General features: G+C 39.6%; 1 protein-coding gene across 1 annotated transcript in view; it reads right to left on the bottom strand.

Annotated features, from left to right (window-relative positions):
* Positions 1–2,272: 2,272 nt before the first annotated feature.
* adamts16 (ADAM metallopeptidase with thrombospondin type 1 motif, 16) overlaps positions 2,273–25,051 on the bottom strand; it is a 49,924-nt gene continuing 27,145 nt past the window's right edge. The window contains exons 11-24 of the mRNA XM_085473193.1: positions 23,307–23,402; positions 20,742–20,890; positions 19,118–19,290; positions 18,885–19,015; positions 18,423–18,546; positions 17,959–18,203; positions 17,719–17,860; positions 16,495–16,621; positions 5,962–6,166; positions 4,813–5,007; positions 4,656–4,712; positions 4,240–4,446; positions 3,979–4,126; positions 2,273–3,896 (exon numbers count right to left, since the gene is read on the bottom strand). Of these exons, the coding sequence (XP_085329319.1) occupies positions 3,781–3,896; positions 3,979–4,126; positions 4,240–4,446; positions 4,656–4,712; positions 4,813–5,007; positions 5,962–6,166; positions 16,495–16,621; positions 17,719–17,860; positions 17,959–18,203; positions 18,423–18,546; positions 18,885–19,015; positions 19,118–19,290; positions 20,742–20,890; positions 23,307–23,402 (2,115 nt within the window). The 3' untranslated portion in view covers positions 2,273–3,780. The remainder of the gene's footprint in view (positions 3,897–3,978; positions 4,127–4,239; positions 4,447–4,655; positions 4,713–4,812; positions 5,008–5,961; positions 6,167–16,494; positions 16,622–17,718; positions 17,861–17,958; positions 18,204–18,422; positions 18,547–18,884; positions 19,016–19,117; positions 19,291–20,741; positions 20,891–23,306; positions 23,403–25,051) is intronic.

Below are 25,051 nucleotides of genomic sequence, written 5' to 3'. Positions count from 1 at the left end.
GATGATAATTTGTGCACCAATTCCTCTGACATCGTCTTATTAATTGTTAGCTTACTATGCAAACATGACAAGTGAAATCTCCCGCAGCTTAAACATGTGAGAGGTTGATCGCGCAGAGAATCGCTGAGCTTATGTGAGTGCGTGTGTAAAAGCAGCAGGATTTATATTTGACTACGATGACCTGGATGACTGAGAACCTTCACAGACAGATATATATTTTAGTTCTGCTGAGCCAAATAAGACAGGTCAGGGTGAAGAAGTGACAGCCAAAGAAAAACTTACCACAAAACGGAGAAGTTATGACAAATCAGACTATAAGGCAAAAAGAAAGTGCAGCTTTATGGTTTCATGGACAAAATAATTTCTGTGGCTGCAATATGGCGAGCTAAATAACCAGGGCTGCACATAAGTGGTCCGCAGGTGCGCATTCGCTGTCAAAATAAAAAACACGCACAATGGTTAGGGTTAAATTTAAAAACTGTACTTTTGAGTTAAAATATATATTTATAATTTGAATAAATGACAAATTAAAAAGGCATGAACATTTTTTTTGTATCGAAAAAATATCGAACCGTGACACCAAAGTATCGAACCGAACCGAACCGTGAATTTTGTGTATCGTTGCACCCCTAATAGATAGTAAAGCTACAAATGAAGACTCACTGCTATTATGGTAATAGCTACATTTTCAAACAGTGCATGTGAAACAGGATGAATACACATAACACTCTGGAGCGGAGCCATATTTGTGCTATTGACAATGTAACTTAAGCCGGATTAGGCCATCCTATATAGCTATATATCCAGCTATATCTCCTATATACGGTAGCTTGGGGAAGGACCTCCCCTTTGTCCTGAACCTCCCCTTGGCTCTGTTTCAAGATCTACTTCATTATGGGAGAGTCTGACCAAACATAAGTCAGATCGGATCAATTGAGTAGAACAAAGTAATATTAAAAATTATTTAAAAAAATGTATTTAAAGAAAATATGAAACCAAACATTAAAAATGTTTTGGGTGCAAATTAATGTGTTACTGTAATGGCGTTACATTTTCAGTAAAAGTTACACACAGTCCTGCAATCAGCTGATTTCACTTTGTGTGCTTGTGAAAATGATTTTTATTAATATTGTGCAAAAGCATCTGCACAGACAGTATGCTAACACATAGCTAGGCAAGAAACCAGAAACATGTCAAGGCTAAGCCTTCCAGCCCAGCAGCCAGGGGCAGATTTTCAGCAGAAAAAAAGGCACTTAGACTTGTAGCACTGAAACCTCCATTTCTACACGTACATATCACCCTGGCGTTCGCTTTAAAGTCTCTTTAGAAGGAGATCAAATGCACCGTAAATTTAGAAAACACCAGCAAATAGAAAAATATGCTGTCCAAAACCTTCACAAAAAAACTGCAGAAGTGTTTTTGGGGGGAGACAATAATGTGACGGACCAGATACGAAACCGAACAGCTTATAGCAAACATGTATCCACATTGTTATATGAAAAATGCAACTAAAACACACATTACCTGCATGTTTTTCCTCACTCACAACACAGATGAAACCATCTCTTCTTTTAAGCGTCTCAGTGCAAACCTTTGTGGTTTCTATCTCTTCCACAGCTGTTCCGTCAAGTTATTATCTCCAAAAAACACTTGAGTTGTGTTTTGTATTATTTGAGTTTTCTTGTTTTGTTTTTCTTACTTGTTTTATTCAACTTCCATTGGGTATTGCGAGCTCTTACAGCATTTTTATATTTGCTGATGTTTTCTTGAGTCACAGTGTGTTTGACTTCTCAGGGCCACCATACTTTGGGCCAGGTTTCATCTTTGCTTTGTGTTGCCGGCTTTGTGTTCATAAATAAAAACTAAAACAAAGATGACATCGGGATATGGATAAAAATTAGGATAGGAATTTGAGTCATTGTGCGGGTCTGTAGCCTAAAGTTTTTATTTCTGACTGATAATTAAGTGACAATGTGTTTCAGGTCATTTTGTGGAGTAAAGCAAAAGCAATACAATTGCTTTGTCCAAAAAGTAATTTAGTAGCTTAGTGCATTGAACTGAACTAACTGTACTGAAAAGACATTCCATCAAAGTTGAGTAGGTAGGTAAAGCAGTGAACTACCATGTAATCTTACTTATGTTGGAAGGAAAATAATAAATAGAAGCAAAGACTGGAGTTAAGATGTTTAAATGTACATATATACATTACAGCTGTTACAAGTAAAAGTTATAAATCTGTATTTTGAAGCCAGAGAAATGCAAAAGACGTACTAGCCCCCGCTATGGCAGAGTGGAACAATGGTGACAGTGATGTCAGTGATTTGGTGCAATCCTAATCCTCTGTAAAGGCATGATGACAGCGCCATGCCCAGTTGAAGACTGTAGCCAAAGTTGTATGAGTCAAGCGATCAAGTTTCCATCCTGAATATTTGTTTTTCTGCTTTTCTCCAGGAGTCCTTTTAGAGTTTCAAGTTTATCCCCCCCTGAAAGATACTCTGTCCAACTTAAAGCTAAAAATGATGAAATCGGGGCTCATGTTCCTGTAGTTACACATTTTGTTTATCTTATTTCATTACCACGGTTAAAAAAATCATATTGTAATAGTATTACCTATCATCCATCAGTGCTTTTAAAATGTAATTGATATGTAACGCATTTTTGTGCCATATAAATGCATGCTAATGTCATGTATAATAATGTAGGACACATTAAACAACACACTGATATGGCTTGTTAGTGATTTCACTTGACAGCTGCTTTCTTTTAAAAAATAAAATAAAGGTTTTGCATAAAAAGGTGCAGTTTGACAGCATGTAATGAAAATTAATAACACATATTAAGGTAATGGGCTTAGGGTAGAGTAATACAAGGACACATTTATAATGCTTAATCATACAGTTTTCCAGAAACACTGCATTGCAAAGCCAATAAATAAAACAAATAATACTGTACACGGGTCACACAATTCATTTGTTATTTCCTGAAGCTTGAACATTTCACACTGATTTCATGAATTCAATGTGACAAAGTTGTAGCACCACTTGGAAGGAAAGCCACATCGCGCAGACTTATCCTGTCACAGAAAACATATGCATCTGATGATGCAGTTGATTTGTGCTCTGTTCTTTTTTTACTTTTACATGACAACTTCCATGGCAACTGCCCAGCTATTAAAGAAATACACATTGATTAGCATGTCATTTTTGTTCTCTTTTTTTTAATTAAAAAAAATTAAGCTCAAGGCAAAATTTATTTATACCTTTATCGTCTCTTTGAAACGTCCCTTTTCATTAAGAAACCACAGATTGTCAATTCATCAGGGTCTGCAGCGCAGACCAGGGCATATCACATGTTGCGTGGCAGCGCTTGAAGACGTCTTTCTTTGTTGGTTTGCCATCGTTGGCCTTTGGTTGACTGAGAGATGCTGAGTGTCCTGAGTACAGATCTTTTCAGCTACAGTATATAAACAAAGCTGGGATTTTTCAGTTTCTTTTAGACATGTCCATCCTATTTGCTTTAATCACGATTACTATTTTGTTAGTTCCTCCACATAATTCTTGTCTTTATTTGTTTTTTCCCGATCACATTCCTGTGTAGTGCTGTCAACATCAAGTTCTTGTATCCAGATGTCCGGCATCGCAGAGAGAAAATGAAGAGCACTTCCAAAGAAAAGGCTTTGTATTTCAGTGCTCGCCACATGCTTAAAACCACAACCATGTTTTGCAGTCTTTTGACTAACTACCTATCTGCCTGTACAGCGGACTGAGTCACGTCCTAGGATTATAGGTTTGAATTTGAACATGACTGGCAGCACTGCTTGCCATAGAACTTGTGGTTGCAGACTCCATGTTGGGGCACCAGGTAACACCAGCTGAAGTAATCCTTACATGCAAGTTCTGTGTAAAAAGAAGAGAAAAAAAAAAGTGAAATTCTTTTTCTTTTTTGGGAGATCTTTTGAGAGAATAAGAGCACTGGTACCTTTCTTCTCAGGTTGTGGACAGAAGTTGGTATTGCAGGCCTGGGACACTGCAGGTTTGAGATGGACGGCACAGCCGGTGGAAGGTTTCTCTTCCGCCAGACACTGGACCGCCCTGGCCTGCACTCCTCCTCCACATGTCACCGTGCACTGCGGAGAGCGAAGCAACAAGGAACGGATTATAGATACTGTGAATCTCCTTTGTGCGACACATTCGCTCCCTCCTCTTGTTTATATTACCAAAGTGGAAATTCTGCTGATACCTGAGACCAAGGAGACGAGCGCCATTCTGGCCGAGGTGGAGGGTGGGCTGGATAGCTCCGATGATGCGTCTTCCATTGGTAGTACACTGATTGTGTTGTGCGGACAGGGCATTCAGCCAGGATGCAGGGCTTCTGAAGCTCTACTATGGGTTTGGAAACATGGTGGCACTTCTTGGGAGCAAGCTCTCTGTATTTTCCTGCAGTGTCCTTTATTATGAAATAGAGAAATTCACTAAAGCTATAGATGCCATTATATAATAAAGAACCTCCAAAAAATCAATTTAGAAACACAAAAGCAAATAATTAAAATAATATTAACAAATTGGAATTTAAAGAGAATTTAAATGCAGCGAATTATTATGACACTGAAAAATGACCTTTTGCTGTGTCTGATCAAACACACACACAATACACACCTTCTCTGCACACTTGATGAAGCGTGCCTGATAGCCACGACCACATGTTACTGAACACTGGATGTGGAACAGAGCAGAGACAGAGAGCTTATTCACATTAGCTAAAAATACATTTAAATACTGCATAAGTGCTGTTTTATTCATTTTAATTTCATACCTCTTGCCATGTGGAGACAAACCACTGGACCTTGCGTTGTTTCTGGCAGCGTCTGATGAAGCAGGAATCCTGACCAGCAGGTTTTGGCAGGCCTGCGCACTTGCTGTTGGGCAGCGTGTGTGCCTGGGCACCCGGGTTAGAGCTCACACACAGCACAGTCCTCTTCTTCAAACCATTGCCACACTTACGCGAACACTGCCAAATAAAAACAAACATGATATCTGATTGCATTTAGGTATTGGAGCAAAGCTTTCTCTTAATTAATGGCTGATCAGTTGGTTTAAATGCTACAGTATTAACAATCTTTGTTATCATAGTTAGGTCCAAACTGTCATGTTATATTCCAGCATTGTCAAAGCCTTGTTATGTGTTACACACATTTTTATCATCCATTAACAAAGACATAAAAATGTAGACTAAACTGGTTTTTTGAGAATTTCTTTCCATTTTTTTCCCACCTTCTTTCAAGCAGAAGGAACAAATTTATCAAAATTAATTGAGGGTTTGACATATTTAATTTAGCTATTACCTGGCTGGAAATGTCACATGCTAAACATCTTAACAGGCCAGCTATGCACAAATAGCATTTCAGAAAAGCTGCTATACAGCATAGTCACCACACAATGGATTACTGTGCTTTACTGCCTTAATAATTCCTTTGAGGTACTCCAGCAATTCCCTCAATATCCTTTTTTTATTCTAGAAACAGCTAATGGGACAATCTAAATCTTGAAGTGATTCACTACAGCCAATAAACACGGGGCTGTGACGCACTACACTGTGCCACAAGCTACCAGGGGGAGAGCGAACTGGACACCACTTGTGCCATGTCGTTGACGATATTTGGTGTAAAACGGCAGTTAAAATGTTACACTGAGACAAGTCACCACACAGAATGTATAGGATTTGGACAGAGAACAAAACACTGGAGGTCTCAGCGGGCACATTCATAGTTTAAAGCCACTGAGATCACTGTCATAAAATGTGGTGAAGCCATTAAAGCCAGGGCGAACTTCACAACACAATGTGCAGAGCTCTTTAGGGCTTACTGGGCGAGCGTATGACTTCAAAGGGGTTTTTCAAGCTGTGTTCTTCAGCAGCAACGTGCCAGCAGCGTAAACAAACAGCATTAAAGTTTCACACTCTCACCTGCGACCACGACCCAGTTGTCCAAACCGGTGGACAGCTGTGTGTGTTGCAGGTCTGCTTCCTGACCGGGGACGGCTGGGCACAACGAGAGTCAGCCAGGGTGTCCATGTCAGTCTGGCTGGTTCTCTGGACACACTGGACCTGCCGAGTCTGCTCCCCTTCTCCACAGCTTCGGCTGCACACCCCCCACTCTCCTACAGACCAGCTGGGACAACACAACGCAAACCCATAGAGTCAATACGCACAGTTTCTCGATCAGTTAGACAAGTGTACAGGAATTAATGATAATTATTGTTATTGTGGTATTGTTATTGTGATAATCACTGGTGTATTATGGAATCCATCTATGTTACCAGTATACAATCTGTGTGTTTGCCAGCAAAAAAGCAGTTGGGCAAAAAAACACAAGAACAGGCTCAGGAACAGGAACAGATTTACCCTTGAGTGGTGATTTCCACCACCCTAATTTCCACCATAGTCCACACTAGAGTGTAAACACGGCACAGAAATATTCACGCGTTTCAACACAAACACATACATATGGCAGGGAGGACATTTTAATTAGCTAACGATACTGAAACTGGCTAAATTGTGTATAATGCTGCTGTTTTCCTGCTCTGTCAGTGCTAAGTGTATTTTTATCTTTAATAACTTACCATTTTTTTTTATTATTTTATTTTTAAAATAATTTTTAGCTTAAGAGAAAGCCACACAGAATTTCACTGTGCTATGTATAATGACAATAAAGATCATCCATTCATATAATAGCGTCTGCAGAAGATTGTCGAATCTAAGACATTGCAGACATGCAATGTTTCAAAATAAATCTAAACTAAATTTAAACTAAATCTGATATAAATTTTATATTGTGCACGTCATTATGGTTAATATGGCTTATTTGTCAATATTCTAAATATCATGTACAACCAGAACGGCCGGGGGCTTTAAGCTGTAAGTTAAACCTCTGCAATATTTTAACCCCCCTCGCCTGGCTAAGCTGAATCATGACTAAAACTAAACATCACCACCTATTTCTTTTGTACATAACACAGTTCAGTTTATACTATTTTAGTGCATTTTTCTTCCAAGACTGCGCCTCAGTAAAATGTGTTAAGTTGCCTAATCCTCAAGCCTTCGCACTTTCTTAAAGTTTTGTTGCATCGCTTCCAAATGACCCCAAACTAAGGGCACAGGCAGCTCAATCGCTCAACACACACTCTGTTATCCTTTCTCTAACTTCACCCCAGTATACCCACCCAGCCTCCTACGATTTACCCCAAACAACCCAAAACATTGCTGTCAGCACACTGAGCTGTGTATATTAACAGTCTAAACTTTATTTGCAGTAATTTGGTGCATCACTTGCTTGGAATGCTGCAGAAGGTCAGTGAGAAAAGCTCCAAAGGGCATCATATGTGCACTATCAAATGTAAATAAAGGCAGAAGTAGAAAATCTATCTGGTGTTTTGACATGTCATGAGGAAGATACACACTGCGGTAATAGCAAATGGTGGTTCAGGGGGAGCGAAAGCGGCATGTAGAGATGAAAGTTTCAATTCGCTTGTTTATTTTAAAAAACCGACCAAGTAATCAACACATATATGTAATACATTTAACATGTTGACATAATATTTATTAACCTTTGGCAAAGAAATGTGAGCTGAACTTTGATGGCGTCATTAAACACATAAATAAATGCAAGCGGAACGCCAACCGAAGCCTAAGTGCAACACACCCTTCAAGAGCAGGGACTTTTTTGGGGTTTGTTTCATTTTTATTTTTAGTTTCACAAGGTACAAAATTCAGAATATTGTATTTTTTATAAATATATTTCCATAAATACTTCAATTCCTAATATGCACAAGATTCCTATGTCACAGCATGCTAATTTGTAGTATAGTAGCTGATGTCACTCATTTAACATTTAAGAAAAGTTATGATGACATAAAATCACTTATTATGACATATTATCTTGGCTCTCTTACCCCTTCTTAGATATCCCTTCCTGCACAGGAAAGTAAAATATAGCCATCTGGCATACAGTTGGCAAAATATTTGAATGTATATATATGATAAAGTGCAAATTAAAACTTTATTTCATACTCCAGGGTACTTACTTTTACCATGTAAATATCAACACAATCACTTCACAGGAACGGCCATCGAAATAATATACTGTTTAATGCTGGATCAAGTTATAGAACACCTTGTGATCTTTGCCTCGGCTGGTATGAGTAACTGTGGTTGAAGGACGAGTAAGCATCATGCTCCCTGGACAGAAGCACAAGAGCTCAGGTGTCCTGTGGTGTGTCAGATAGCCTTTGAGGTCTAAATGACGCTGTCTAAATACACACTAGTGCATTAAATAACCTCTGACCAGTGTTTATAGCTTTGCCACTGTGCGTGTCTGCTTGGACTTTTACATGTATATATCACTGTGTGGTTTTTTTTTTTCAGTGTACACCAGCAGTGTGAGACAGAGTGATATCATGCTCTAAATGTGAGTGGGCATCGGAAACCTTTTTCCATGATGTAATGCTTGTTCGGTCCAAATCACTGGTTGCAGACACAGCAAAATTAAATAACTGCACGGCCTTAGAATAGGATGACATGTAGAGATAGACTGGTGACCACAGCCTGCTGGTCTACACTTGCATCCAAGTTGTGCGTGTTTCGGTCGGTCCAGCATGTGTTCTGCTTCAGATTCAGTTCATGCATGGCGAGGGCCCACAAACTGTAAAAGACCTATGCACTTTGATAACTTGAATAAAAGAAGCACACGCACATTTACAATTTTTAACAAAAATGCTTAATACTAGACTGGATATTTGACAAAAGTATAACTGAAACTAGTTTAGCTTGAATAAAGCATGAAACAGAACTTTGATATAGTACAACACATTAATCAGGCAACTATATCCTATACATGTTATGGATGTTTAACAGGAAATCTGAGCATTGTATGGACGGCAATGGCATAAGAAGGTCTATGGAGGATGTAAATGCACAGGAATGCAGAGCAGGTTACACCGTAACCAACAGGAAAAATACTGTAAAGCCTATCTAATCTTATTAAGTTGAAAATATTTTGCAGCCACAAGAGAGCTCTCATTTTTAGAGTCCTTATTGTTATCTGAAGTCGTTTATACATCAAGAAATGTTGGGTTTTGCTCAGAACAGTGAAAATCTGTCAGATGTTGCTGTATGTGTCTTACCAACACATGGTTCCCATGCACACACATATAAACACGCATACACATGCAGACCAGAAGCTCCAGCTTTAGATAATGAACGAGATAATCCTAAGAGACGGGTGTAAACTGTTGTGAGATTACTTTACAGCCTTTATTATCACTGCTTCCTCAGCTCAGTGTACACAGGCAGGTCCATTAGTGGCTAAACAGTACAAAGCAAGCAAAGGAGAAATAGATTATGTCAGAGGAGCATGCACATCTACCACGAGTGAGTAAAGAAGTGCGAGAGAGAGAGGGCAAATGTGAATCTGAACATATTTATAAACGACTTTTAAAAGATACAGACGGCAGAGAGACAGAGGAGCAGACAGACAGCGTGGAGAGTGGTTGTCATGCAGTCACAGTCTCACAAATCCCCGTTGAGAGATTGGAAGTGCTGTGGCCTGAGCACAACTTTGACTGAATGACAGCTATCCTTGGCTGACTGCTTGGTTGTACCAGTGTGGGGTTATTTATTTATTTTTGGTGTGTATGTGTGGGCGATTGCTCGGATAGGATGGGAAAGGTGATGGAGAAAGGGAAAAAAGGTATCCATATTAACGTATCCAACCTGTTAGATTTACGGTTATGGCCAAGCCTGAAGAAACATAAGTGATGGACACTGCAGACAGCGTCTTAAAGCAGTCTTTGTATGTGGATGCATTAGAAGTGGAAGAGAGGTCTCAAAAGGGATTTATTTCCCCCTCTTTCCAGAAACATCTAGTTTCGTGATGCCATTATGACCTATTTACCAAGAGAAATATAATTAGATTTTCCACTTTAAGTATGGTATAGAAACATAATACCCTACCTGGATTTCCATCATGTCTATACAGTTATCAGAAATACTTCCATTTCAGTTGTGTTATTTCTGTGCAAAGGGAATACAGGAAATCATTGGGGAACGTAATTTAGACCACTCAGTGATTATTGTATCAATATAAACTAGAAATAAATGAATTAGTCAAGCTTGGCATAAAATTGTTATAGCAAATATTCCATATATTCATCAATTTCTACAGTCCCCAAAGTTTTACATAGATTGTTGCCATTTCACAGTGGATTCCACATATGTTGTGCTTTGGGTTGTAAATTGATTGTATATTTATCAAACCAACACGTCCACTTTGATTGAAATTTTTGTATTGAAAAAGAGGCATGTTTCTTTTTAGCACGTTTGTTATTGGTTTCAGTTGTGTGTACTAAATATAAACCTAACAAATTAATGTTGAAGTACTTTTTGTTTCCTTTTTCCTTTAAAAAAAACTGCTTAAAGTACTGTTTGAAAGCTTGCTGTAGTGTTGTGTGTCTGCATTCTGATATACAATGAGCTCGCAGACACAGCGGGATGCATTTGGAAAGGTGACCCAGAACAACTTGCAAGGTCTTATGTTTAAGCTACTTCACAAAAAGGAGTCGTTTCCATGACTGATAGTGTTCCTTTGTGTGTTTCTGTGCAGGTATCATTTTTGACAATGTGTGATCATTGTTATGCTGAAAAATGAAGCTGTTGCCAACGAGACGCTTTCCAGATGGTATCGCATGCTGATACCTATCATTTTCACATCCAAATTTCAAAGTTTGGATTAATACTCTGCAAGACATGTTGCCACTGATTTTCAGTCCAGTTCTTGTGTAATTTGGCATATCTCAGCCTTTTCTCCCTGTTTCCCTTCCCTAAAAATGGCTTCTTGACAGCCATCCCTCCACTGAGACCATTTCTTATGAGGCTTCAGTAAACAGCAATGGATCATCTGAAGCGCAAGATGCATCGCTCTTTTCTTTGATGGATTTTTCCCCCCCGTTTCTTAAAGACATAACTTTGAGATGCTGTTCATCTGGTGTAGATGCTTTTTAGACCTGATACTTCCTTCTTTTGTCCTCTACTTGTCCAGTTTCCTCAGATTTTATGAGGACACACTGCTCACCATGCTGAGATATGCCAGTTGTTGGCTGATTGCTCTTTGGGAATCGCCTTGTTGGTGCAAGAACTACCTTATTCCTGTCAATCTGTGTTATCTTTGACATTTTCTAATAGAATCAACTAAATGATTATGTGTTTTTGTGACAGGCTGCTACTAACCAAGTATCTAAAGATACAATTTAAAATTGTTCTTTGCTATGTTGTCTGTTATGTGTAGATACAACACCACTTTATCCTTTGAGTTAGGGGCCTTTTTTATGCTTGAGTCGTTCACAGGTCAGTGTTAAGTGGCTTGAGGCCTGCAAGAAAAATAAGTGAAAAAGCAGCTAAAAAAATGTGAAAGACCAACAAAAAGCAGGGAGAACTATGGCTCAAGACTACTTTAAAAAATTACAACAATGTTTGGCTCCTTGGAAGAATAATCAAAAGAAATGATTGGTGGCACATGGCTTTCAGATACTAGTGTCGGTGCTAAACAATGACAAATCTAAGAGATGAAGGATGTTGAAGGCTCTGGCAGACAGCAATGAGGTGACAAGATCAAAGAGTCAAAGCCGTGTAGCATAGGAAAGTGGCTTTAGACATTACTATGGTCCCACGTGGATTCAAACCCTCCACGAACAGTAAAGCCATGAATGCACTTCACAGACCTTTCTTTCCGAGCAGACATGAGCTGGAGCTGAGGAACATTAATAATGGCTTCAACCTACTATGTAATGCAATTCAATGCAGCATTAAAAATGTTATTGGTTCCACCTAACTGAGAGGTCATCGTGTCTGTTGTCAGCTAGGCCTGTTCAATGCATATGAAGTGAATCATTTATAAACAGTGCAAAAGCATAAAGACAGTTTTGGTACCGCCATCTGTGTTGCATTTAAATTGTCAAGCATGTCACAGTTTTAAGATTTTGACTGCTTTCACACAACAACGAATAAACCATCCCCACGAAAATGTGGCTCTCCCTCTTTAATGGAGGCCGTAAGATGTGGTTAAATGCTTTAAAGACTAACCAAGCTTGACCTCGTTGAGACTGTTTTTCTTACCATGCTGAGCTTAAAATGCACATAATTAAATAACAAAAACACATTTGTCAGGCATTAAAAAAATACTCGGTAACAGTAATGACAGAAAACTCCAGGTGGAGTACAGAGGTGGCCCTCCTATCTTAAATTTTGGTAAACCTTTATTTAAAACGCCCCGCGTGTCTATGAGTAAAGACATTTTTTATCCTGGCTGGGAATCGTCTGCACAGCTGGCAGCGGTGTGCTGTCATCATAGCACCATTTTTTCCCTTGAATAGTGAAAACAAAGTAAAAATGACTAAATAAAATACAGCACATTACTACACATGATGATACAATAAACCACAAAGATACTAAAAAAAGGCTGAAATAACAAAGCTCTGGGGGGACATGTGTTCCTTTTCTGAAGACTTATACATATTGTCAGCGCCATCACTGCTTTATGCGAGTGAATACGAGACAGTTTTGTGGTCATCTTGTAGCATTTTCCCAGGTTACCTGTTCCAAAATGGAGACAAATACAAGCTGAGCGAGAGGAAAATATTCAGGCAATGACAGAGCTATGCAGAGGAAAAATCCCCTTTTGAACAGCTGCTGGTTACTATAAAACACGAGATAAACGCTAACATAATTGGGATTCCATGATTTCAGAGTGGATTACATAATATCGATGCGCTGTTTAATACTGTATCCACATTTTCTTCTGCCTTGATAATTTTTTAAGCATACTTGGTAAACGCCCGTGAAAATGCAGAATGAGAGTGATGACTTCACAAGCAAGACGGGTTCCAGTGAAAAGCACTGAGAAGACGGGAGATGGGGCTAGTAGAAAGAATATGAGCTAACAGACTGCTGCAGTTTAAGACTGCTGGCGGCTCTGATTTTGAGGTGGGGTTGGAGTAGGGACACTGAAATTTGTCTTAATGAGAGGGTGAGAAAGTGTGGGTGGAAAAGAGCTTCAGAAGTAACTGAAGTCACCACCTTCTGCTGCCCTGCCATGTCTTCTGTGCAAGCAAGCCAGGCAGCAGCTGATGGCCACTCATTCTGCTTTTGGCAAAAACAACAACAGCATCATGCAGCATGATTGCATGCAAGATGTTGCTGTATATGTTGCATCACATTTTAGGCACACAAGCGCAGACACACCGCCCCTTGAGAAACACATTGCAGGCAATGCATTAGCGGCAGCACCACGACAATTTTGTTGACTTTGCTTTTAAAACTTTCTATGAAATGTATTAACTTTGAGGCTCCTGTCACATTATATTACATTTCATAGAAATACTAAATATTATTACAGAAAGCAAGCATGACTGCAACAAGGCCTTATTGTGCCCAACTGACCTTCTAGTTCTTCTAGTTCAAGAACTTTATGGAGAGTTCTCGTAAGGTTTTTTTTGATGGTTTGGTTTGGCTACTGCATGACATTTTTATAAATGTGGCGGACAAAGTCACAATTGCACATACAACAAGAGAATTTTGCTGCACGTGCACATGCAACCCTGACCAAGATGAGGTCAGTGTCCCAGCTAAATCCCTCTCTGCTCATGAATCAATGCACAGCTTGTCAGCAGCGTCCCCTTCGTTTGCAAGAACTTGGCTGATATTTCAAGAGCTAAGAGTGTTCATGGAAATGCTCACAATAGGGGCACAGAGAAATGGATGCCTCAGCAAAAGCCTAACAAAGCCTCTAGGTAAATTCTTTCGGTATTGATTTTAAGACAGACATGCTTTTATCTCTGCTAGCTAAAATGATCTTTTCATTCACAAAAGGTTTGAGTGCCAGTTTTCAGTTTGCATGATACAGTGTAACAAAGTTCAGCATTCTGCCTTAATAGAAACAACATTTAGGCACGGAAAGCCTGTCTGCTTTTAATCGAAAATAAAGTTTTTACTATCTTATTTATTTATTTTTTGCAGACCTCATTAAAGTCTGACAATGCTTTTCACAATGAGCACTGGAAATAATATAATCAGTTGGTCCCTGCAGTTTTAGTGACATTTGGTGATATTTAGTGATATTTAAATGCTTTGCCCCACCCTGTATGTAAATATCCAGTCTTAAAAAACATATCTATATATTCGAAACCATTTTAAACCATCAACGCAATCGCAAATTCTCCTGTTATTTGAAACCACTGCTGTCCTAAGAATGCCTTACACTCACACATCTTCTGGCCAGGACTTTACACAACATGACACTGACCAGAGCAGTGCAGACAAGGGAGGGACATTTCCCCTGTGTGTGTTCATATATATCTTGCCTGTCAACGGGTGAACCACTTCCGATGATGTCCACAGCATCAGGCCATGTTGACTGATCTTTGTTCCTCTTTGTTGGCTCTTAGCATCAGGGATACAGACAGTGACCAAACCACCTAAACGTAGCCAAGATCCTACAGAACTACACCCTAAAACCACAAAATCAGGAGTGGGTCTCACTCCCACTTTCCCTCAATATGTTTGTGCCACTCAAGGTGACCCCGCTGACATTTTACAACAACTGGGAAAGCCTGCTTAACCACAGCAATCTGGAAGTGCATCTCAGCTTATGATAACATTTCCTACTTCCCAATTAGTCTTGGGCCAGCATCCTGGTATAGCCTTGTGGGAAAAATATGCTCTGATCAGCAGAGTTTGGAAGTGAACCAGCATGTCCCACCAAAGAAACTGGCAGTGCATTTTGCATACCCCGATGCGCTGGACATCTAAAAGAAAAAAAGTTCTAGGTGGATCCTGATATGGCCAAAGAGCTTAGGTCCCAAAGTGATGATCCATGTGAATAGGTTTACAAGTTCTTGGCCTGCTGCATTAAACAAACACAGAAGCTAACCATTCCTGACAGTTGGTGGGGTTTTCATGCTGAACTGGATAAAGACATGAACAGAATATCCAGTGGAACTTCTCCTTCTTCCCTGTGTCTCACACGCATGTTCTGGCCAAAATGTAAGTTATTTTTCATTTTGAAGTGAGGATAATGTCATCATCACAAAGCAGGTGCTTTAACGGGTTGGAAAAGGGTAAAACATATAGTCAGTCCTGCCTGACACTCTTCATTGGCTTTACTATGAGGAGATAGTGTGGGAACTTTGGAAGAAATTACTCAAGTAATAAATAGCTCTTCTGACAGAAATTGCAGAACAGATGTGTAGGTGTTGCAGACCAGCAACACGTGGCAGTGAGAAAGAGTGAAGGAGAGAGAAGGTGAAAAGGAGAGAAGCTAGGAAGATAGCAGGATGGGAGAGAGTAAGAACACCAGAACAAAGTAGACAGAATACTATTCGCTGCCATGTTTTTACCTTCAATAACTAGATGTGAGTATACTTGGCTGGAGGCCCTAAAGCTGATCCTCTAGCTACCTAAGGTGCAAACATGAATTGCACGCATGTAGAAAATGTTCACCATTTACAACTGAACACATTTTGTCCCGTAGCCAGAAGTAGACGCTGGCCCTTCCAGGATATGTCAACTGAACAACTGAATAATTGACAAAGCCTGAAGTCTTGAAGGGCCAAACATTGTGCTGTTTTCCATCCAAAATATGTATCTGGAAAATATGAGGAAAGGTCTGCACAATTCAAATACCATTTTTAATAATGTCCAGACTGAGAGCCATCTAAAACCAGAGCGCCGATATATTGATGAGGTCATTCACAATTTTTTTTAAAAGTCACAAATTATTTCGTTTGACTTGCATGAGTTGTGATGTTGTAACTACATAAAGTCATCTTAACAACAGAAGTCTGCATATGACCATAGTTTTGTCTCAATCTAATGGTGGTGCCAGATGGAAAGTTAGGAAAATAAGAAAGCGACTGCATTTAAACATGAATGTCTGTAACCCATTTAATGACAATCAGAAGTCACTGGGATTTATTTCCTGGATGCAGTGACTGCCTGTACAGAGTTGCATGGCTACCTGTGATATATGGGTGAACATGAAATCAGAAAGGAGATGAACCAAGCTGATTTCTACGAGATATGAGCTAAAACAGAGAAAAAAAAAAACGGTCAATCACACTCACACTTATGTCCAATTTAGAATATTTTGCCAGTTAACTTAAAATTTATGCCCCAGTCACACCAGTACAACCACACCCTTCTTGCTGTGACATGACAGTGACGACCAATGGACCATTTAACCGCCCCATCCAGTCGTAACACAGATTTTTTATTTTAGATGAAAACGTTGGACCGGTAGACCAACAGATATGCAGTTAGCCAAACGAGAAAAAAAAACTATACATGTTAGAAAACCTACTTAAATTAATTAACACAATTTATAATACATGATGACTAGTGGGGATGATCAGCAAACATAACAAATACACATGAAAATGCTGAGGGTCTGACCTGGGAGGACACGGTTGGGTGTTGCAGGGCATCAATCCAGTAGCTGGTCTTGATCTGGGATTGCAGTACGACACATTCACCTGCACTTTCAAGTCTTTGTAGCATGCTGACTTGGTGTTCATTTGGCCTGCATAGGGTATAGATCAGTAAACATAGAAATGTTTAAAGAATACAGTTGTCATTTTGCGTCAATCTGCTATTTAACTACTATAAAATCAACAAAACTGCATGATGGGAGATGGAACCACACGTTCACCACTTCTACATATGTTATTCAAATAAATGTTTTTGTCTCACATGTGTGCAAAAAACTTAATTTGATTCAATTAACTTTACTAGTTTATCACCAGATTGTCCTTTCATCTTTAATAAACTTAAACTAATATTCATGTTTGACTGAAGTGGCTTTAGCATCAGTGACTTCTTGCACAATTGCATATTGTGTTGATTAATCTAAGTAAACCTTAAATCAGGTTTTAAGACTACTTTGATTATTATTTTAACTTAGGCAGAGTCAGTCAGTACATCTGAGCTAATATAGGTCACTTAGTCAGTCATACTCTTTAATAAAGCAAAAGACTCTCAACTCATCACAACCTGCAATCAGTATTCATTGAGGTGGAGGTGGCTAGGGGGTACTGCAGCAGACCGGGGTGGACAACTTTAACCTCAAGGGTCAATCAATAGGAATTCTACACTAAGAGCTTTGTTCACAGTGATGACGCTAAGCAAGCGCACATGCACAAATATAGCCATGCCTACACAATGCACCCTTGTTCCTCAACCTCTGGCCACAAATTACCTGCCCAGGGGACAAAGGCCACTGGTCGCAGGCAGGCATGTGTGTGCTTGCAATGTGTGTGTGTGTTTGTAATAGCAAGTCTCCAGCTGAATAAGGAGAGGTCCCACCAGTTTGAACCAAGAGCCTCTAATGTCCCCTCAGTAATGATGGGAACACGCTCGTCTCCATTTAACCTGGAGCTAAAAGACTGATTAAAGGTCAGAGAGGCAAGAACTAAGCTTTAGGCTTAGTCTACTGATCTACAAATTGTCCTCCTCATTTACGGTTTTAGATCAAGATTAGAGGTGATGCGTGCTTTTTCATCAGTGCAACAGATTTTAAATAGCTTCTTAAAAAGTTGCATCTATGAAAAAACAAACATAAATCCAAAAAAATAAAAATTAAAAACAAAGACATTGCATTTTTTAAATGTTTGCTCGTACCTCCAGCACAAGTGGCTGAGCACTGGGAGCGTATGATAGCCCATGTATAATTGTGCTTGATGCGGTTCTTCATCAGTTTCTCATCAGCTTTCTTTAGAGTATATTCCCAATGCACACCAGGATTCCAGCCCTGCAACAGCACCTAAAGGAAAAAAGGTAATAAACAGGCAAGTAAGTCACAAAGAAAAAGGAGAAGGAAAGTAGGTCTTAATCATGTTACTGAGACCAATGACCTACTACCTCTATTACTAGAGTCTCATTGGTGGGACCGGCTGATATGAGACTCTCTGGTCTGTTATATGGTCTTTTGTACTCGAAAATTGCTCCAGCAACGGGGTGTCGGCCAGGCCAGTCCACGGTCCAGTGGCCATTAAGGTAGTAGCGTCTATGTGTGTCCCTGACAGCCAAGTAGGAGGTGGAGGAATTCAGTTCAATCACACGGATGCTCCGAGCTCCAGCTGGGATGGTTATCACTGCATAGTACTCTGAGAAATATTAGAAGATCTTAAATAAGCATTAAAAGTGACATAAAACTCCAGCAAACAAAACAAAATGTTAATAATATGATATTAGGCTACACAGATTTTATGGTGAGGACTGCACCATACAAAGTTTGTGGGACATGAAAACAAATATTAGGTTTTAAAGCATTTCCAATAAAATCGTTAAAAACCAATGAAGTGAATAATTCATTTGTGACGTACGGTTAGTAAAATGCTGTTTTGTGTACTGTCCTTTGTAAATCTTGCAGGTGGAGTTGTCTCCTTTACACACCCCACAAGCATCGGGCACAGCTGTGGAGCCTAAAACACGGTCACAGCCAACTCTCTGTGGAAGAAAACCATCAGCGCTTTTGATGACAGTGTAGCTCACACACATAAAAACACAAGACTGCGTCACAGTACGCATTCGATTACAACATTTACAAAATTCCAACATTTATTATGTACGTGGTGACAGGTCAATATTTTACTATTCATTACATCTAAAGTAGCAGACAGCAGGAGAAATAAAAGAGTCTATTGATGTTCTTTACTGCTTACATCCATTGTCAAACTTCATGAAGCCACTTTGAAAGACCTCACACGCCATATACATAAATGTAGCACTTTGACATCAATGTTTGGTCACATCATGTTACTTTCCAACTTAACATTTAACATTACCTCACACAGTCCATCAATGCAGACATTAGAGCTGTCTGGTGAGCAGAGTGTCCCATCCTTAACTTTGCTGGCCAAGGCAAAAAAGAAATCATAACCTTCAGCAAAGCAGTAGAGCTTGCATAGATCTTGATCTGGAAGAAAAAGAAAATGGCCATAAAAAAGGCCTCTTTTATCATTTCAAATAATCTTTAGTTACGAGTTTTTTTTTAAATTTAAGAGGAAAGCTTTCTCACCATCCACTCTAGTGTATGGTCTCCAAGTGTAGTACCAGCCTCTGAACTGTTTGCCGTTGAACTCAGCACACTGTTGTGCTCTATAGTCAATGGTGTTCCTGGGACAGTCTTCAGTATTGCAAAGTTTGTATGACCTGGAGGAACCCTCGCAGAACTTCCCTCCGTATGCCGGTCTAAAGAGATGGATTTAAACGTGTAGAATTCAAGGTTTTTCTGCACGAAACACATAATAACATGCTTCCAGTATTTTATGGATCTTCTTTCTTCATCTTCTATCTGTGACTGTATGTTCGTGTTGAAACCCCAAACATGGGTGACAGTAGAGTGCAAAGTATTGAAATAATGTTAATGGTAATAAAACATTTAAGATAGTTTTTATCTGTAGAGTCTGTGAAATTCTGATTGTGTTGATCCATGAGCATGTTTCACTCCATATGTGTGTATAAGTGTGCCTTTGTGAAGGCTTGTGAAATCACAGGTGTATATCCTCGGGTTATGTTCCTAAAAATCTCTTGGATGGGACAAAAACAGCTGCAAACTCTCCAACCACTCTCTCTGTGTTGTGTTCTTTCGTTTGATATCTCTGCATTTCATCTTTCACCTTTTTAATCCCTTTTCTGTCATCCCCCCCTCCTCCTCCCACTTTATTCCACTTGCCTGTCTTTGTCCTTCTAACCCTTCACCACCAGCTTTCCTTTCCTTGTCTTTCTTTCTCCTCCTCACTCTCTGTCTAATTTAGCCCACCACTTGTCAGGATCTTGGCATGACATGATAAAAAGGAAGTCCCAGCATTTGGAATAGGGGCCCCTGACTGACTGACAGTGGCAATAATCATGAGTGACTGATGAGTTGGGGGCTAAATTAGCAGATAAGTGACAGACTTGTGTGACTTAATCACAATTCTTAATATACTGTTGGCCCTTAGTCAAACAATCAGAGGTACCACAGGCCATCCAAGTCTTCTGCATGTTATAGTAAGAAATTATACAACTAGAAAACTATACTTTGACAGATGATGACTTTTAGTAGACTTTTAACACCATTTAGTAGAACTGTTCGTAGTGTATTCAGTAGTAGTTCAAAGTAACACTTGCTGTGAGGACATGTGTTAGTGTGGTATTATCTGGCAGCAGTATGATAGTTAGCATATAGCTTAGCATAAAGACTGGATACGAGGATTAACAGCTAACAAGGTTTGTCCTGAGTCGGTCTAGAAACACATCTAAAGCTCAATAATCATTCAGTATATCATTATTCTTAATTCTTATCTTAATTGTTTAATTAGAACACAAACACTTATTTGTGATACTTAAAACAATATCAATGATAAGACTCCCATTCCAGGACGCTCCTAAGTTAATTTAAAATCCAAAAATTATTTTAGTCTGGCTTAAAAATCATTAAAAGTTTTTAAAAGGATACTAAGGACAAGTGGATGTGAGGACTTTTAAATATAGAGAAAACTAGGTGCCGCTTCAGTTTTTGTGTTAACTGTCAGCTAGCAATACAGACAGAAGAGGTTTTGAGTAAAGTTTGTAGTCACTTGTACATTTATGTTTTTCTAATGCTATGTAAGATTCTATGTAAATATAATGTCAGAGGCCATTGCTTTGTCTTTCCCTACCTGGGGTTGTTGCATTGCCTCTCACGATATGTAACGCCGCTCTCACAGCTTCTAGAGCATGTAGACCAGGTGGACCACTCTGACCAGTGGCCATGCTGAGGCCTTGGACCCTCATCACCCTGTTTCACACACTGGCCCCGACGACACCACTGAAGGGAACAAAAGAGCATTGATATATGGGAAAGAGAAAGATGCAGCAGAATGGGGGTTCAAATAGAAACTGTCAAAACTAGACCCGTTTTTATCTTAATCACGAGTGAACTCACACACAATCAGACTGCAGCATCGTCCATCTTTACCGTTTCTCATATGTAGCATGTGGCATGCATTTCTCATTATGGGGAACACTCTGTTCTAGGTAGAGTGTGCTGTGGTCATTAATAGGATCACTGAACATGCTGGCTGCAAACTCACTGGCAAGTGCTATTCTAACATCCGTGCAAGTCTGTGGGACTGGACTTAACAGAGATTTTGTAGAGAAGAGCAGTGAGGTTAAAATCTGTTTAATACTTGATTTGATTGCACTGCAAATGTGCCTTATTATGTTCACCTCTGCCACGTCAAGACATGACTTACTGTGCTTACTGTACTGTTTTGTTTTGTGTTTTTTTTTAACTGTGGCCCAGTCCTGGTTACATGTTCACAGTCTACCAGTAAAACCTTTTCAAGGTCATCTCATGCTCTTTCAATTTTCAAAGACCAATTTCTCTTTCATTCTGATCTCTGGTGGACTGAAAAGCCATGTGCATATAGTGTTACTAGCTGCTTCTGACCAAGCAGCTTTCGAGCAGTGAACACTGCCAAATGTGTCCCTTAAGGCAGCAGGCAAAACCGAAGATTACACGATAGTGGATAAAAAAAAATAAAAATCTTTAAATATGTTTCTGCACTTCTTTTGACTGCATGCAATGATGGTTATCGTACAGGGAAAACTCAAAGCCACAATCGAGTACATACATCAAAGGCCGAATCATTAATCAGCTTCAGTGTACTTCTTCTCCCAGAATGCCACACACACTGGTATTGCATAAGCTGTGCTATGTCCATACATCGAACATATGCAGCTGTTCTTGTTCTCACTATGTGAACAATAACTACACAAGAGACCACAGACCCACACGCCAGCATATGCAGACTCATGCACACCTTACCAACTAATCTCATGGTCCTTGACTAAGAACTAGAACAGCTGATTTCCCCTCAGTTTTCCCCCTGCGGCTGAGTGCCGCAGATTCCTATGTGAGGCAGTCAGTGTTTGTGCTCGGTTAATTTTCCCGTGGAGGGGGAGCGCGAGATTAAACCATCAAGTTTAATATATTGAGATGCAAACGTTGATGAGAAGCTGTCAGGGGAGTGAGGGTAAGAGAAAGAGCAAGCCTCGGGGGGGAATCATCTTGAAAAGAAGAATGAAAAAGAAAACAAAGAATAAATAAAGAGCGCAGATTGCTTTTTGGATCCAAGCCAATTGCATATTTCTGCCACATCAGCAACAAACGAACTGCAGCTGCTCCCTGAGGTAAAAGAAGGAAGGACAGAGTGGTACCTAGAGCAAAAGAAAAAAAAGGAGTTTTCATTTACACTACCCTCAAATGTACTAAATCAAAGTAAAGTTGCTGATTTGGCTTGAAAATAACTTAAATAGTCTGTGCTGGGATATGAGGCCATTGCTATGTAAGCAAAAAGCAGTTAAAAGAAGTGTAGTATCACTCAGTTCAAGCCATTTGCTTTCAAATAGCTGGACTTAACACTACATAACAATAAAACACTCAATAAATGTTACTTTTATAAGGCTATGCACATCATTGTTGCCTTTTCAGTGTATTCATAGCTATGGCTTATTGTCCTTTGCAGCTTACTGACTTAAAGGTCTGTGGTATCCCTAAGTCAAAGAATGTGTTTCCCATTTTTACAAGCTTTCCCCCGCTTATACTTTTACACGCTTGGTAATGTAAAGAAGCACACTGCCAAAACACTGCTAGGGCAACTGATATGCAGGAAGGAGAATTTGCCCTGAGAGTGAAGTCATTTTTCAATAGACGTGTTTAAATCCACTTTTCTTAAGTTAGCACACATAACAGAGTAAAACTCTCTTACTGAGTTGTGTTACTCTGTTGGATGGTATTTTTCTCACCAAAACTGAGAGGAAATGTGTGTGGGGCTCTTGTTTAGGCTGTCCTAAAGAATAAAGGCAATGTTTGCTAAATGCCATATCAATTGGAGGAACATTTTGGCTCCTTTGGCTATCAAGAAACAAAGGTTATCTTATTGGTGATATGACTAAAAGCTAACTCTATGCCCTGAATAGATTGTGGACTTTTTTTCCAGTGTACAAATGACATTTTGAAGAAGGTATCTTCATTTTCCTGCTAGCGGTTGGAACTGTCTTCCGCTTCAAATGCCTCTAAGGAAATGGATAAAAGATTCCAGTAGAAGTCAGCGGCTCCCATGCCACTCATGTGATGCCACTCTTGAGGTAAAAAAGCCTGTGAGTGTCAACCCCTTTAACCAAACACATCGCCATACCCACACATGCGCACACACGCACTACATCATGTGTTAAGTCACCATATCGGGGCCGCAAGCAGAGCCCTCAGCAGCTGGCATGAATTTGGTCTCACACTTCCTCCCAACACGGTGGCACCACAGAGCCTTGCAGATATCCTGGAACAACATAAGAGAGAGAAACATGGAAACCTTAACTTACTTCTTGCTCCAGATTCCAGAAACTGGATCATCACGATCCTCCTCACAATAGCTGTAAACAAAGCTTGCAGTGGGGAAAAATGATCACTTGTAATAGCATTTTGATTTTGCCTCTTGAGAGCTAATAAAACATGTTGAAGGAATCTTGCTGAATCTGCAACTGTCTGAATAATTATTTTCTGGAGAGCTTCCCGTGTGCAGCAAATGTGAATCTCCAAAATATTTATGCTTCAGTAGCTACGGTAAAGACATCAGCATCGATACATAAAATCTGGTCTAAGTGGTTCCAACATCATCTCTGTTGCGGATCGACGTAGCGAGCTTCAGCTTTGAGGAAGTGAAACACCAAAGTGAAGAAGTAACACAGAACATGAAGATTAGGACAAAGTATTAACAGGGCACAACTGTTTTACCAAACTTACATGATGTAATGGCTGTGTTACTCAGTCATTAAAGATTCAGCTGGGAGCACCGGCCTGTTTCCCTGCTCGCATTGCCTGAGAAACACAGCCTGCTGCTTTTTAACATGTCTACTCTGTTGCTATTTGAATGACTATATCAGATTTTGACAACTCAGTGCAGATGCTGACAGACACCTCAGCCTCAGCTTGCTGCTGCCAAAAGCCACCATGGAATTCATCCCAAGGACTATTTGTCCATCTGTTTCGCTTGCTCGGGCCGTTTGTAGCAGTAAAATAATGGCAGAGAGCGGTTAGCGATGGGAGGAGAGACAGAGAGAAATGATGCACAGTGTGTCAGAGGCTGAGAAAGAAAGAAAAACGCCCATTAACATTATTCAATTTTTCCTATAGAATAGCCCATCCCTATCTAACCGCAGAGAGTATCATTTGTTCCCTCCAGTGGTACCTTATCTTGACAACAGCTGCCAAAAAGTTTAGTGAAAAAAGAATTCATTACACCATGAACTGCGCCGCTGAGGCCGATTCTTGTGGGCTGTTTTATTTTTTATGAGTAACAAGTGCTCAGAAAGACAGTGAGTGTAATGGCTGCTTGGAGATTTATCAGTCCAGAGCACCTTGCTGCTACCAGGTGCACAAGCGTATGTTATAAATGTAATAATCCACGGATATTCAGACGTTTATATAAGCACACAAAGAAGGACAGCATGTGCAGAAGACCTAGGATTCAAAGCCAGCTACTACTGGCACTGGCATTTCTTAGAGCATAAATTAAAAAAGTCACTTGCTTCAAGTCCCATACTCCAGACATAACATATTTGATGCATACTGCAGTAACTTTATTACAAAGCATTAAATATCCATCTTGCTTTATCGTTGATCATTTTTGGTAATGATATCTTCCAGATGAAGAAAATTTGCTACACAGAAAATGATAAAGGAACAAGACAGGTTAAAATAAAATGTTAAAATAAATGAATACAAAGCACAAAATTGCAGTACATATATTATCAGATTTTTATACTGGTCCACTTGACTGCAACAAATAGAAACCTTTATCCTGTGTGTGACTAAATGCTATGGTGCTGCAAATATGTGCGCCATTGTAGTATACAAAAAAGGTCACAATAATCTGTTAGAGGGTCTGTGACAAAAATGAACTATTGGCTGCTAAGGGTCTGTGGGGTA

This window comes from Copadichromis virginalis, linkage group LG11 (assembly GCF_057382275.1).
Source record: "Copadichromis virginalis isolate Kocher_CV1m ecotype Utaka linkage group LG11, C_Virginalis_male_GT1.1, whole genome shotgun sequence".
NCBI lineage: Eukaryota > Metazoa > Chordata > Actinopteri > Cichliformes > Cichlidae > Copadichromis > Copadichromis virginalis.
This window is presented reverse-complemented; position numbering and strand designations above follow the sequence as displayed.